Source organism: Salvelinus sp. IW2-2015, linkage group LG22 (genome assembly GCF_002910315.2).
Source record: "Salvelinus sp. IW2-2015 linkage group LG22, ASM291031v2, whole genome shotgun sequence".
In the NCBI taxonomy this organism is placed as follows: Eukaryota; Metazoa; Chordata; class Actinopteri; order Salmoniformes; family Salmonidae; genus Salvelinus; species Salvelinus sp. IW2-2015.
Window position 1 is genome coordinate 24,581,809 of NC_036862.1, and position 15,438 is coordinate 24,597,246.

Consider the following 15,438-nt stretch of genomic DNA (forward strand, 5'->3'; position numbering starts at 1 on the left):
AAATATACATATTTTGTTCTACTTTAATTTAGCATGTATTTTTACTAATACTCCCTAAATAGGTCTAAGCGAAAGTGTGCAGGTAATTAAAGCTTAATTCTAAACCCATCTCGTGACTGAATTACCATTTCTAATCATTGCACAGTACAAGTGTTTACTCAGTTATTTCATGAAAATATGCAGGGCAAAATGAAACTTTTCTTAGTGCTAACCTACAGTATCATAAGGCATTTTGTGAACCATGACAGATGAACTCTTAGCCCAATCTACTGCTTCAGGAGCTTATATCATCTTATGGTCCAGGTCATAGGTATTCATCCCACTAATCTGATGTCAGGGAATTGAAGTAGTGATGGTGAGCTGCATCCTCATCAGCACAGTTATTATTGTTCAGTTGTGTGGCTGTGCTGCTGGATCTGGGGGCTTAATTACTAGAAATGCAGTGGTTGGCAAAGTGGACTCTGAGCTGTAATCCAAAGTGTGAGACGCACACAAATCAAATGTGCAGCTAGCGCTTGTCCGGACAGAGAAACCTCAAAGTCAGGCCTCATGCACCAATTTCCTTTGGGAAGAGCAGCTTTGGTTTGTTATTTCACACTTCTGTCTGCTTTGAGTCTGATATGTGAATCATCATCTCTCTCACAGAAACATCTCATACTCACACAACTTAGTTTGTCTTGGGGGGGGGTCTCCTCTCCTACTATCCCAAATCTACCGCAATAAATCCACTACTCTTCCTGATTAAGATTTTCTGTGATGCGAGACTACTTTCATGGAGTGAGATAATTACATTGATCAAGGAGTTGTGATCCAAAGAAATTAGATTTTTGAAATTCAGCCCTGATGAATTATGGATGTCTATTCTTTTGAGTTTGCCACTCCATCACTGCTCTCTATATGCACCAATAACGCCTCTGTTCTCTTTTTAATCTATCATAAGGCTCCATGTACAAAGGTCCCAGCAGAGAGTTTGGGGGGAAGAAGGGCATGCCTCCGTCTGCCATGCCCAGCACTCCTGGGGGATCCGCCAAAGTCGTGCCCATCGCCAGCCTCAACCCCTACCAGTCAAAGTGAGTGGTCTTCTTCTTATATTCGTCTATGGTTGAGTCCCACATGGCACCATATTTCCTATGTAGTGTACTACTTTCTATCAGGTGGACCATCCGAGCCCGTGTCACCAACAAGAGCGGCATCCGCACCTGGAGCAACTCTCGTGGGGACGGCAAGCTGTTCTCTATGGAGATTGTGGATGAGAGTGTGAGTAAACGCTAACAAAAAGGGTTTCTCGTGTTGCCGTGTTGGATCGTGTGGAGCTAGTCCGTAGCTGACTGTGTTGTGTGTTGATGCAGGGAGAGATCAGAGTGACTGCCTTTACCCAGGAGGTGGACAAATTCTACAGCATCATCGAGACTGGCAAGGTGAGAGGAACTGCCTCATATTAATGATGCTTATCCACCATATGTCTGTCACTTTGGCAGATTTGGGTCAACTGAGTAATCAATCTCAATGTGCTATTGCCAATACCTTTTGATTTGTGCAATGTGCTGAATTGGATATAATACACTGCTCAAAAAAATAAAGGGAACACTTAAACAACACAATGTAACTCCAAGTCAATCACACTTCTGTGAAATCAAACTGTCCACTTAGGAAGCAACACTGATTGACAATAAATTTCACATGCTGTTGTGCAAATGGAATAGACAACAGGTGGAAATGTATAGGCAATTAGCAAGACACCCCCAATAAAGGAGTGGTTCTGCAGGTGGTGCCAATTCTCAGTTCTATGCTCCTGGCTGATGTTTTGTCACTTTTGAATGTGGCGGTGCTTTCACTCTAGTGGTAGCATGAGACGGGTCTACAACCCACACAAGTGGCTCAGGTAGTGCAGCTCATCCAGGATGGCATCAATGCGAGCTGTGGCAAGAAGGTTTGCTGTGTCTGTCAGCGTAGTGTCCAGAGCATGGAGGCGTACCAGGAGACAGGCCAGTACATCAGGAGACGTGGAGGAGGCCGTAGGAGGGCAACAACCAGCAGCAGGACCGCTACCTCCGCCTTTGTGCAAGGAGGAGCAGGAGGAGCACTGCCAGAGCCTGCAAAATGACCTCCAGCAGGCCACAAATGTGCATGTGTCTGCTCAAACGGTCAGAACAGACTCCATGAGGGGGTATGAGGGCCGACGTCCACAGGTGGGGGTTGTGCTTACAGCCCAACACCGTGCAGGACGTTTGGCATTTGCCAGAGAACACCAAGATTGGCAAATTCGCCACTGGCGCACTGTGCCTCTCACAGATGAAAGCAGGTTCACACTGAGCACATGTGACAGACGTGACAGAGTCTGAGACGCGCGTGGAGAACTTCTGCTGCCTGCAACATCCTCCAGCATGACCGGTTTGGCCGTGGGTCAGTCATGGTGTGGGGTGGCATTTCTTTGGGGGCCTGCACAGCCTCCATGTGCTCGCCAGAGGTAGCCTGACTGCCATTAGGTACCGAGATGAGATCCTCAGACCCTTGTGAGACATATGCTGGTGTGGTTGGCCCTGGGTTCCTCCTATGCAAGACAATGTTAGCCCTATGTGGCTGGAGTGTGTCAGCAGTTCCTGCAAGAGGAAGGCATTGATGCTATGGACTGGCCCGCCCGTTCCCCAGACCTGAATCACTTGAGCACATCTGGGACATCATGTCTCGCTCCATCCACCAATGCCACGTTGCACCACAGACTGTCCAGGAGTTGGCGGATGCTTTAGTCCAGGTCTGGGAGGAGATCCCTCAGGAGACCATCCGCCACCTCATCAGGAGCATGCCCAGGCGTTGTAGGGAGGTCATACAGGCACGTGGAGGCCACACACACTACTGAGCCTCATTTTGAGTTGTTTTAAGGACATTACATCAAAGTTGGATCAGCCTGTAGTGTGGTTTTCCACTTTAATTTTGAGTGTGACTCCAAATCCAGACCTCCATGGGTTGATACATTTTATTTCCATTGATATTTTTTGTGTGATTTTGTTGTCAGCACATTCAACTATGTAAAGAAAAAAAGTATTTAATAAGAATATTTCATTCAGATCTAGGATGTGTTATTTTAGTGATCCCTTTATTTTTTTGAGCAGTGTATGTGATATAATGATACAAATCTGAGATGAATGATTTTCTCCAAAATGAATCACACGACAGTAGCAACATGATCCTCAGCTTCAGATCCTCTGCAAGGCTTTATTTACCGCCTACATCAGTATTCAGCTGAAATGAATCCTGTGTCCAGATCTATTTTAGATTTGAACTTTATCTGATCCATGTCCAGGTGTTCTACATCTCCAAGGGATCCCTGAAGATCGCCAACAAGCAGTACTCATCCCTGAAGAATGACTATGAGATGACCCTGAATGGAGAGTCCACCATCATCCCCTGTGAAGACACCCAGGACGTACCCATGGTGCAGTGCAACTTCGTCTCCATCGCCGACCTGCAGGCCCGAGAAAAGGACACCATTTTGGGTAAGGAGCAGGTGTAGCAAAGGAGGAGAGAAGGGGGTGGGTGGTCCAGGCAGGGCTGGCGGGGCATGATAACCGTAATTAATAACAGACTTAGCTTATTATTATCATCCTATCATAGGGATAGCTTCAATAGAGTGGTAGGGCAGCGTAAGGGGAGATGGATGCTATGGCAGCAGCGGGAAGCTGGTTGCGCTGTGGAGGTTGAGGTAATTCTAAGAGCAGATATAAAAGTCATTAACACTGATGACAGTAATGGCCTGTGGCGCAGATTGACTTTGGGCCCTATGGCAGAGAGGAGGGAGAAAACTGGTAAAATTAGTTAGTATTAAGCCATAGTCAGCGTTCRAACTGGCACTCTGTTCCCTATATAGTGCACTACATTTGATCAGGGTCTATATGGCGCCGGTCAAAAGTAGTGCACTATGCAGGAAATAGGATGCCATTTGGAACTAATCATAAATTGTAATGACGGTAATAGACTTCTTGCAGCTTGTAGTCTAGCTGTATAGTCATTTCTCTTCAGGACCAGCAGGCGTCAGCCCAGCCAGCCTCGTGATGTTGAAGACCTCTTCTTAAGCATGCTTAAATCAGTTGTAACCTAGCAAGGACTAGATGAAAGGGTTAAGATGGCAGAGAGTATAGGTTGCTCCCAAATGACACACTGTTCCCTATATAGTGCACTACTTTTGACCAGAGGGCCCTAGTCAAAAGTAGTGCACTACACTCTTAACCACTAGGCTAACTGCGGCCCCATGAAGATAATTATTTAGGACGTAAAGTGATTTTTAGATCAGTTAGTCAGCAGTGTCCGACTTCAAATGAGTAGAATTCCCTCTCAAACATGGCCGTAGTCTACTGTGCTAATGATGTCACCTGTGTTGAAAATATGTTCAACTATCTATGGACATTTTCACATACATATTATAAATATTGATCACATGTCTTATTCTCCTGGGTCACTCAGTCCCCCAGTTCTCCACGGTAATGCTGCTCAGAGTCAACTGTGCTAATGACGTGATCGTGTGTGTTTTTCCAGATGTGATTGGAGTGTGCAAGAGCGTGTCCGACGTGACCCGCCTCAACACCAAGAACAACCGTGAGGTCTCCAAGAGGACGCTCAACCTGATGGACCAGTCTGGTAAACTGGTGGAGGTCACCCTGTGGGGAGAGGAGGTGAGGACTGGGGGACAGACACTAGCGCAGCCATAGATGGGCTATATGCGTCTGGACACAATGGGACAGTCCTGCTGGATAAAGAGAGGATGAAAGTCACTTTCTCTCATGCTGGTGACATGCTGTAGCACTTTCATTATGTGCTGTACACACCTGCATTAAGTTTGTGTCCCTGTGTCTTGTCAGCCAGAGCCCCAGGTAGGGCTAGGGTACACCTCTCCTAATTGAAAAAGTGTTGTGAGCCGTGTGCCTCCCTGTTTTTGGAAATGTCTGTTAAGCAGTTTGAAGAGGGAGAGGAGATTTGAGCACTGGTCTCTGTCTGTCTCTCTCTCTGTCTCTGTCTGTCTGTTTAATAGAAGCTGATGTGGTTGAAGTCACTGAGAATACCCTGTCAGTGTGATGAAGGAACCCAACTCCTGCAGTTGATTTTATACGTGGCTCAGTGGGGCTATGCTTAGTTTGCCACCATATGTATAGTTTATAACAATAAGCTTTAGTAAATACAGAATTGCAAGAATATTTTTTCACTTTATTTTTCTCCCTCTGTGCTGATACTTTTGGGTATGTAGTGTATGTGAACACCTGCTCGTCGAACATCTCATTCCAAAATCATGGGCATTAATATGGAGTTGGTCCCCCCCCTGTGCTGCTATAACAGCCTCCACTCTTCTTGGAAGGCTTTCCACTAGATGTTGGAACATAATGGCCCCAGAACTATGCATTGGGGCTGGTAGCGTTCTCATAGCATCCGCCAAATCCAGATTCGTCTGTCGGACTGCCAGATGGTGAAGCGTGATTCATCACTCCAGAGATTATATTTCCATTACTCCCGAGTTCAATCGCTTTACACCACTTCAGCCGACGCTTGGCATTGCGCATGGTGATCTTAGGCTTGTGTGTAGCTGCTTGGCCATGGAAACCCATTTCATGAAGCTTCTGACGAACAGTTATTGTGCTGACGTTGCTTCCAGAGGCAGTTTGGAACTCGGTAGTGAGTGTTGCAACCGAGGACAGACGATTTATACGCGCTACTCGCTTCAGCACTCGGTCCTGTTCTGTGAGCTTGTGTGGCCTACCACTTCGCGGCTGAGCTGTTGTTGCTCCCTGATGTTTCCACTTAACAATAACAGCATTTACAGTTGACTGGTGCAGCTCTAGCAGGACTGAAATCTGACGAACTGACTCGTTGGAAAGGTGGCATCCAATGACGGTGCCATGTTGAAAGGCACTGAGCTCTTCAGTACGGCCATTCTACTGCCAATGTTTGTCTATGGAGATTGCATGGCTGTCTGCTCGATTTTATACACCTGTCAGAAATGTGTGTGGCTGACATAGCCGAATCCACAAATTTGTGTAGTTTTGCACATAAAGTGTATATCATTGGTATCCTCAGTCAACCTATATGTTCTATTTGCAGGCAGAGAACTTTGATGGCTCTGGGCAGCCCATCCTGGCCATCAAAGGGGCCAAGCTGTCGGACTATGGGGGCAGATCTCTATCTGCTTCGTTCAGCAGCACCGTCATGGTCAACCCCGACATCCCTGAGGCATACAAGCTGCGGGGCTGGTAAGTGTCTCATCTGGAGCCAAATAGCTTTAGGTTCTAACAGCCTCTGTGACTGTTATACAAGAACAGCCTGGGTATGTATGGAGCCACTATTGGGTCATATTTTGGTTTTAAAAGACCTGGAATGAATCTCTCACATCCTCTGCTCCACTGTTGAGAGAATTCTAAAGGAATTTGAATGTTAAATATCAGATCCCCCAAACCCTGAGAGGGGTGCGTGCTCTGGCTTGTATCATCAAGATTAGCCTACCTCCATTAGTGAAGATGTGGGGGGGTTACTTCAATGAAGCTTTACATATGATTGCAAATCATTCTTCAACTGTGGAAAATGCCTTTTTCTTATCTGCCCTTCAAAAGAAGCCACAAATGACATTTGCACAAATGTGTCTTTGATAGTGGTGATGGGAGCATTTGTGTTTTGATCACTTTGACGGGGCAGAACATAAATATTTTATTTCATATTAATGTCAATAACTAAATTCAAAAGATATTTGGAAGAAACCCTAAAGCCTATATTTGTAGCCAATSTGTAAATGGCACACCCAACTYCCTCATCCCCATATTATTACTTACCCGCACCCCAATATCTCTACTTGCACATCCTCATCTGCACATCTATCACTCCAGTATTAATGCTAAATTGTAAATATTTCGCCTTTATGGCCTACCTCCCTACTCTTCTACATTTGCACACACTGTACATCGATTTTTCAATTTTGATTTTCTATTGTGTTATTGACTGTACATTTGTTTGTGTAACTCTGTTGTTTTTGTCACACTGCTTTGCTTTATCTTGGCCAGGTCGCAGTTGTAAATGAGAACTTGTTCTCAACTGTCCTACCTGGTTAAATAATGGTAAAATAAAACATTTTTGTAGTGAAACCTAAAGCCTATATTTTATTGGAACAAATATATAGTGAATATAGGTCCAAGTTGAGTTTTGGATGTGAGAGTGGTTATTTAGGGAAATGGGTAGTTGGTAGCACATCCACATGCAGTGGTTTAAGATGGCAGACACTATCACAGAGGAACAGGCCCCTGTGTTATCCCTTGAAGACGCCCTATTGGCTGCTCCAGCAAAGCAATGGGAAAACTGTTACTATGACTCGTTCTTTCATATTTTCTTTGCGTTCTCTTGAGAATTCCCGTTATTCATTACTTAAATAATGTTATTCACTGTGTACCATATCCCCAAATAAATACTTCGCTTTTCCAATATCTAGTTGGGAAGTTAGGCAGCAGTTTAGTTAAGTTGATATCAAAGCAGTGTCTTGTCAATGGCCGGCTAGAAGCATAAAATTGGAATCTTGTAATTCAATGGGTATTAGCAAGGTTGGAAAGGCAGTCGGCTAGATGTGTATGGATGGAGGAGGCAGGGTGATCACAGGGACTTAAAAACTTCTTCGGGATCGGTGTCCCATCCACGGGACGGTTGAGCTAACGTAGGCTAATGCGATTAGCATGAGGTTGTAAGTAACGAGAATTTCCTAGGACATAGACGTATCTGATATTGGCAGAAAGCTTACATTTTTGTTAATCTAACTGCACTGTTTTAAAGTAGCTATTACAGTGAAAGAATACCATGCTATTGTTTAATGAGAGTGCACAGTTATGAACATAAGTTATTTTAAGGGACAGCCATTGCTCCTATTTAACCTTCACCTCAGCTCTCTGGCACCTTGATTGATCTGCCCCTCCTCCTTCTACATCCTCTTCTCCCACTCCTCCTCTCCCACTCCACTCTGACAACAGACCATGCCTGGCCCCCAGTCAGACATTGAAGGAAAAATGTCTCAAAAGTGGAGATTCAATCGATTCTCACTCAAGGTGCTATTTTATTTACCTTCCAACAGCAACACCGGCCACACACTCCCCAGGGAAATAAGATGAAATGAGGCTGAGGAATGAAAGGGAAGGAGACCCAATAACAATTTATATTTTGGCACGTCCTGTGCGTCTTGACGTGCTCAAATTCCACTTCCCTGTGCCTTAGAAAAAAAGGTTGGGCCGCTGTAATTATTTTTGAGCGGATCAGAAGCCTTGATCTGCATAATGAGAGCAGTGAAATGTGACTACATAGCGGGAGGGAGAGAGGGGTGGCAAGTCAACAAAATATGCTCGTATCTGCCACTTCATTGGGTGTCTGGGTTGTGGTGATTTGTGATTACAGCTTTATCTCTCCCTCACGACTACCCTTTGAAAGGTTGTTGACGAGTCACTGGATCTCAGACGTTTCTTGGAAACGGTTTTGGTATTATTTGTTTTTTCAGTATGCTAAACACCCTGTCCTATAAACATTTAATGGACTGAGCTATAGAGAATTGTTACTAGTTGGGTATTTGAATGATATTTGGCCATTTCAAAGAGGTCATTCCCCAAACAACATAATATGGTATTACATGCTTCCTATTCAAGAGAATTCTCTACCATTTGTCTAAGTGAAAGCCTGTCTCAAGCATTTTGCATTAAATCGTATAGCTCGTTTACCAATATGGCATTGGATAATGATTTGGATGTAGTGGAGCGACTGCGAGAATCTCCAATGTTTCCGCCTGCTCACTTCAACAACGCAGGTGTTTCACTTCCTGCCCTCTGAGCTGTGTGAGCTTCCTTCATTTTCTCTGATGTCTCAAATGTCACCCTATTCCCTATATAGTGTACTACTTTTGACCAGAACATTATGGGCACTGATTGAAAGGAGTGTACTACAAAGGGAACACTTTCATACAGCTTATTTTGCTCAAAATATGTGCACGACTTTGTTTACATCCCTGTTAGTGAGCATTTCTCCTTTGCCAAGATGATCTATCCCATTGACAGGTGTGGTATATCAAGAAGATGATTAAACAGCATGATTATTACACAAGTGCACCTTGTGCTGGGGACAATAAAAGGCCACTCTAAAATGTGCAGTTTTTTCACACAACAAAATGCCACAGATGTTTTGAGGGAGTGTGAAATTGGCATACTGACTGCAGGAATGTCCACCAGYGCTGTTGCCAGACAATTGAAAATAAGCCGCCTCCAACATCGTTTTAGAGAATTTGGCAGTACATCCAACCGGCCTCACAACCGCAGATGATGTGTAACCACGCCAGCCCAAGACATCCACATCCGGCTTCTTCACCTGCGGTATCGTCTGAGGAGGGGGAGTCTGTAATAAAGCCCTTATGTGAGGAATAACTCAATCTGATTGGTTGGGCCTGGCTCCCCAGTGGGTGGACCTGGCTCTCAAGTGGGTGGGCCTATGCCCACCCATGGCTGCACCCCTGCCCAGTCATGAAATCAATAGATTAGGACCTATTTCATTTATTTAAATAGATTTCCTTCTATGAACTGTAACTCAGTAAAATCATTGCAATTACATTTTATATTTTTGTTCAGTGTATGTCGATTGTTCTAAAGTAGTTTTTATTTTATTTTTATTTTTTGCTAGTGTAGATAGCGTTAGCTACCGCTAATCTGCTGTACCTGCACCAAAACGCCTGTATTTTTCCTTCATAGTTTGTTCATCTTCTTTTTAAATAGTGAGCCAACATGTTTTCAGCACTTTTTATTTTATTTCGCTGACTGATCAAAACAAATGTTCTCATGCTGTCTTGTCTCTCTGCAGCAGACATATAGTGAGCAATATATTTGAGACCTCAAATCGCAATAAAATCGCAGTGTTGAATCGCAATATAGAATCGTGAGAATCGCAATACATATCCCTGGCAATTCCAAATATGAAGTAAAATGTTGTATTGAGAACAATGTATTTTTGCTTTTCAAGTAGTACGGAGCAATATGTTGACAAAAACTAGGTTAGTAGTGAATGATTTAGTGATTTTAGGCCTAGCACATCAGTGCTTGTTGAATACTTTCAGTACTCTGGGAGAGAAGGATGTTGATCATCAGTGAGCCATGCTTTCAGCAGTCTGCATCCCAAATTTCCCCCTGTTCCATATATAGTGGATTCAGAATTCAATTTGGGGTGCTACCGATCTGCCCACAAATGAAGAGGCCTTTTTATGTGAATGTTTTCATCTTGCAAGCATAGAAAACCCAGAGCTTTTTACAACTTAAGAACAAAGGCAAACTGTGCGCCTTTTGTCAGAACCAAGCTCTTGAAAACATTGTTTTGCAAAGTGTAGGTGTCTTAATTTGATCATTTTTGCTGCAAACTCTTGGGATTTCCGTATCTATCTATCCCACCCGGGGTAAGATGTTGACTGAAACCCATGCAGTGGTTCTGCTCAGCCTATCCCTGTGTGTGCTGGACTGAATTTAAAAAATTACCGCCGCTCTCCCTTTTTAATGTCAGACTAATTAATCTTATAGAGGGAAACTGTTTTAATTTCCTCAAACAAGAATGCCACACTACGCAGCAATTATCTTGAGCCTTGATTTGGTTCTGAGCTCCATAATAATATATATATATGATTCCCTTGTCTTTGAAATAGACTTTACAGATTGCCATGAAATCTGTTCTTTTTTGGGGAGAATTGGGAATATGAACTATTGTGCATGAAAGAAACATGGATTAGTCTTTATAGACAGCATCCAATGTGATTCCTGTGGTGGTGCAGTAATTTAGGGCACTGTCTTAGCCCCACTCTATTGCATAATTTAAATGCTTAAAGATTAATTTAGCTAGATTAATTAAAGTGTTCCTTACTCAACTGGTGCTGTTTTTTCCTCTCCTTTTTGCAACTTTGGTGCATGCTCATTTAGTAGGCATTATTTAGGCATTTAAATGATTCATAACGATAATTTATTTACCTTATCATAAACCACATCTACTTAATTATAGCTTAGTCTAGTCAATTACCCTGCTCTTCCCCAGTATCAAGTAACATACCCTGAAAATGCCTTGACTGCTCAGTTGCTATTTGGGAGGATTTAGATAAAATCCACATAAAATAAAATCTAATTTGTTTCTCTAATTTTGTGCTAATTTGTTTCATAAGCAAACGTGAAATGTTTCCCTACTGAGCCATCCGGTGCATACCGTAGCAGCCTTTGTCCATTAGATGGCATCACAGGCTACACAGACACATCTGGAGTGGCTCCTGCTCTCCCTCTTCTCTCGTTCTTCCCTCTCTTCTCTCTCTCTTTCCTCCCCTAGCTGTCTGGACAACTGTGTCTCTGTCTGTCACTTCATCTTGTCATTCTTACCTCTCTTCTCTCTCTCTTTCCTCCCCTAGCTGTCTGGACAACTGTGTCTCTGTCTGTCACTTCATCTTGTCATTCTTACTCTTGTTCCTTTCCTCTTGTCCTATTGCCATTGCGCACTTAGTGATACTTGGCTACTCTCCCTCTTTCTGTTCTGTGTTTTCCTGCAGTCACTGAGTCATCGGATCTCCCTTACACACTACAAACAGACAGGATGTGTCCCAAATGGCACCTTATTCCTTTTATAGTCCACTACTTTTGACCGGAGTCCTATGGGCCATGGTCAAAAGTAGTGCACTACATAGGGAAATGGGTGCCATTTGGGATGTGGAAATCCTGCTACCCACTAGTGGAGCTGCTCAGCTCACAGCAAAAATATATTTGTCCTTTGTATCAATGAATAACATAGCATCAACTTTTTGAGTGCGAACCCTCTACTAATGAAACAGCGCACCAGTTAGTGATTTCAAGAACCTTTTGATTGCTCTCCTCTGCTCACACACTGGAAGTGTGCTGTTCAGTAGTTCTGCCTAGCTTGTGCTCAGTGCTCCAACACAACGATTCATATTTTTGATTTTAAACAAGTAGTTTAACTCTGTGGCTATGCTACTTGGTCTCTCCTCTTATTCCCTCTTTCTCTTGTTGTCCCAGCATTGCAGTGGTGTAAAAATACTTTAAAGTACTACTTAAGTAGTTTTTTGTGGTCTCTGTACTTTACTATTTATATTTTTGACAACTTTTACTTCTACATTCCTAAAGAAAATAATGTACTTTTTACTCCATACATTTTACCTGACACCCAAAAGTACTCTTTACATTTTGAAWGCTTAGCAGGACAGGATGCCCCTGGCTATCCATACATAAAAAATGGTGCCGTTGGGCTTGCTTAAAAGAAGGAATTTGAAATGATTTATACTTCTACTTTTGATACTTAAGTATATTTGAGCAATTACGTTTACTTTTGATAGTTAAGTATATTTAGAACCAAATACTTTTAGACTTTTACTCAAGTAGTGTTTTACTAGGTGACTTACTTTTATTTGAGTGACTTTCTATTAAGGTATCTATACTTTTACTCAAGTATGACAATTGTGTACTTTTTGCACCACTGCAGCTTAGTCCCTCCTGGCGCATGCTTAATCTGTCCTTTTTGTGAAATTAAAAACAGTCTTGTGATTCAGACAATTTGGAAATGTTATGTTGGAATAGAATACATGGTCATATTTACAACCCTGTTCCCATTGGTAATTACCTCATGTACTGCATCATTCAACTTCACAACTGCAGAGAGTGAATGCTTGAGCAGACCTCATGGATGACTAATCATATTTGCTGTATGTTGTCCGCCAGTCAGAAACGCATCATGAGAGCCATAGCTGGAGACAGGAAGGAACAGTACTTACAGAAGGGTTCCTGTCATGCATAGCTGCTCTTTCTCCTTCCCTCTGTCACATGCTCTATGTCATGTCTCCCTGCCGTCCTGTCCTGTCCTTGGCCGTATGGCTCGGTGTGACGGGGTGCCATGCTATGCACATGAATCTGTTCTTTCCCTTTTCTTCTTATTGTCGTTGTCGTCTCTCTTCGTTGGTTAGTCTCACTTCATCCACTCTGCGCATCTCCCTGCCTGCCTGTCAGTCCACTGTTGTACATCTTCTGCCAGCTCCAATTTGTCCTGGTTTTAGTTTCCTTCATCAAACCCACTGACTTACTATACCCTGCCTGTTGTAGCGGTTTCCTACAGAACAGTCTTCTGTTTGTCTGCCTTTACAGTCTGCGTTACATAGTCTCACCTTGCTTAGCATTTTGTTCATTATTTGTAACTCTGTCAAAAATAACATCTTGAAATCAGATATAATTTTATGATCATCAGCTTACCTACCAGGAGTCTGGATTAGAAAACGCCATAAATGTTTAATTCCTTTTGATTCTGTTCCAGCCTATTTCTCTTGGTGAAACACCAGCAGCTTCATGAGAGGAGTTGTTGTTAATCAGAAACAAGTATTTTCAGGTGGATTTCAGAACTAGGTTGATGTTGTTTTTAATGCATCAACAACCAGGTGTCAGGCCCCCTATCAGTACGAACACCAGTAGAATTATAACAAAGCAGGAATGGTAGTACAGAGATGAGGGAATAGGTGCCACAGGAAAGAATTGCACACATTTTTCGGTGGTTGGGTGGGAGAGGAAATTGGCAGAGGCCATAGTGGCCGGGCCACATGCTTGCAGGCCATTAATGGGGATATTTTCAATTAGTCATGCTTCCAAGAGCAAGTCCTGCTCACTGTATTTACAGCCCCTGTCCCCTTACCCCCCACAGCGCTACACAATACCTCCTAGCAATAGATTACTCAGCTCTATTGATCTCTTGCACCATTCCAACCTGAGTGTTTTTTTTTTCTTTTCTTTTTTCTTTCCCCTGCTCTCCTCCCCCTTTTCTCCATCTCTCTCCTTCTCTCTTGTATTGTGTGAATCACCTGGAGGTAACGCTGAGTGAAAATTGGTTTCTGATTCCCCCATCACTGCTGTTGATTCATTTCACAGCCACTCTCTCTGCCACTCAGCCTGGTTTGCCCTCAGCACAGACAATTTTTGCGTCCCAAATGGCACCATATTCCTTATTTAGTGCACTATATAGGGAATAGGGTGCCATTTTAGGATGTAACCTAGCTCAGCTTTGTCAAACAGGCATGGCTATGTTGGCCAGGATGGGTTCTGTTAAACTACTACTAGACAACAGTTAATTCACTAGGCTACAAGACGGTGGTCTACGAGGCACTAGGCTACAAGACGGTGGTCTACTAGACGCTAGGCACTAGGCTACAAGACGGTGGTCTACTAGGCTACAAGACGGTGGTCTATTACTAGGCTACAAGACGTGTCTAACTAGGCTACAAGACGGTGGGTCTACTAGGCTACCAAGACGGTGTCCTACTCAGGCTACAAGACGGTGGTCTACTAGGCTACAAGACGGTGGTCTACTAGGCTACAAACGGTGGCTCTAGCACTAGGCTACATGACGGTGGTCACTAGCTACAGTGACGGTGGTCTACTAGCCTACAAGACGGTGGTCTACGAGGCACTAGGCTCACAGGGCGTGGCTACGAGGCGCTAGGCTACAAGCGGTGGTCTACGAGACACTAGGCTACAAGGCTGTGGTACTAGGCTACAAGGCTTGGTTCTACGAGGCACTAGGCTACAAGGCGGTGGTCTACGAGGCACTAGGCTACAAGACGGTGCTCTACTAGTGCTACAAGGCGGTGGTCTACTAGGCACTAGGCTACACAGACGGTGGTCTACTAGGCTACAAGACGGTGGTCTACTAAGGCTACAAGACGGGTGTCTACTAGGCACTAGGCACGGCTACAAGAAGTGCTACTAGGCTACAAGACGGTGGTTCTAGCACTAGGCTACATAGACGGTGGTCTACTAGGCTACAAGACGGTGTGTCTACGAGGCACTAGGCTACAGACGGTGGTCTACTAGGCTATGACGTGGTCTACTAGGCTACAAGACGGTGGTCTACTAGGCTACAAGCCGGTGGTCTACTAGGCACTAGGCTACATGACGTTGGTCTACTAGGCTACAAGACGGTGGTCTACGAGGCACTAGCTACAAGACGTGGCTACGAGGCGCTAGGCTACAAGCGGTGGTCTACGAGGCGCTAGGCACAAGACGGTGGTCTACTAGGCACTAGGCTACAAGACGGTGGTCTACTAGCTACAAGACGGTGCTACTAGGCTACAAGACGAGTCTACTAGGCTACAAGTCGTGTCTACTAGGCTACATGACGGTGGTCACTAGGCTACATGACGGTGGTCACAAGACGGGTCTACTAGGCACTAGGCTACAAGAAGGTGGTCTACGAGGCACTAGGCTACAAGACGGTGTGCTACGAGGCACTAGGCTACAACGGTGGTCTACGAGCACTAGGCTACAAGACGGTGGTCTACGAGGCACTAGGCTACAAGACGGTGGTCTACGAGGACTAGGCTACAAGACGGTGGTCTAACAGGCTAACAAGACGGTGGTCTACGAGGCACTAGCTACCAAG

At 44.2% G+C, this 15,438-nt stretch overlaps 1 protein-coding gene across 1 annotated transcript in view; it reads left to right on the forward strand.

The window, feature by feature from the left end:
* The window catches only part of LOC111982657 (replication protein A 70 kDa DNA-binding subunit), a 42,889-nt gene that overhangs the window by 5,205 nt on the left and 22,246 nt on the right, over positions 1 to 15,438 (forward strand). The window contains exons 7-12 of the mRNA XM_024014267.2: positions 941 to 1,070; positions 1,155 to 1,257; positions 1,350 to 1,418; positions 3,302 to 3,494; positions 4,531 to 4,667; positions 6,085 to 6,233. Coding sequence (XP_023870035.1) covers positions 941 to 1,070; positions 1,155 to 1,257; positions 1,350 to 1,418; positions 3,302 to 3,494; positions 4,531 to 4,667; positions 6,085 to 6,233 — 781 coding nt within the window. The remainder of the gene's footprint in view (positions 1 to 940; positions 1,071 to 1,154; positions 1,258 to 1,349; positions 1,419 to 3,301; positions 3,495 to 4,530; positions 4,668 to 6,084; positions 6,234 to 15,438) is intronic.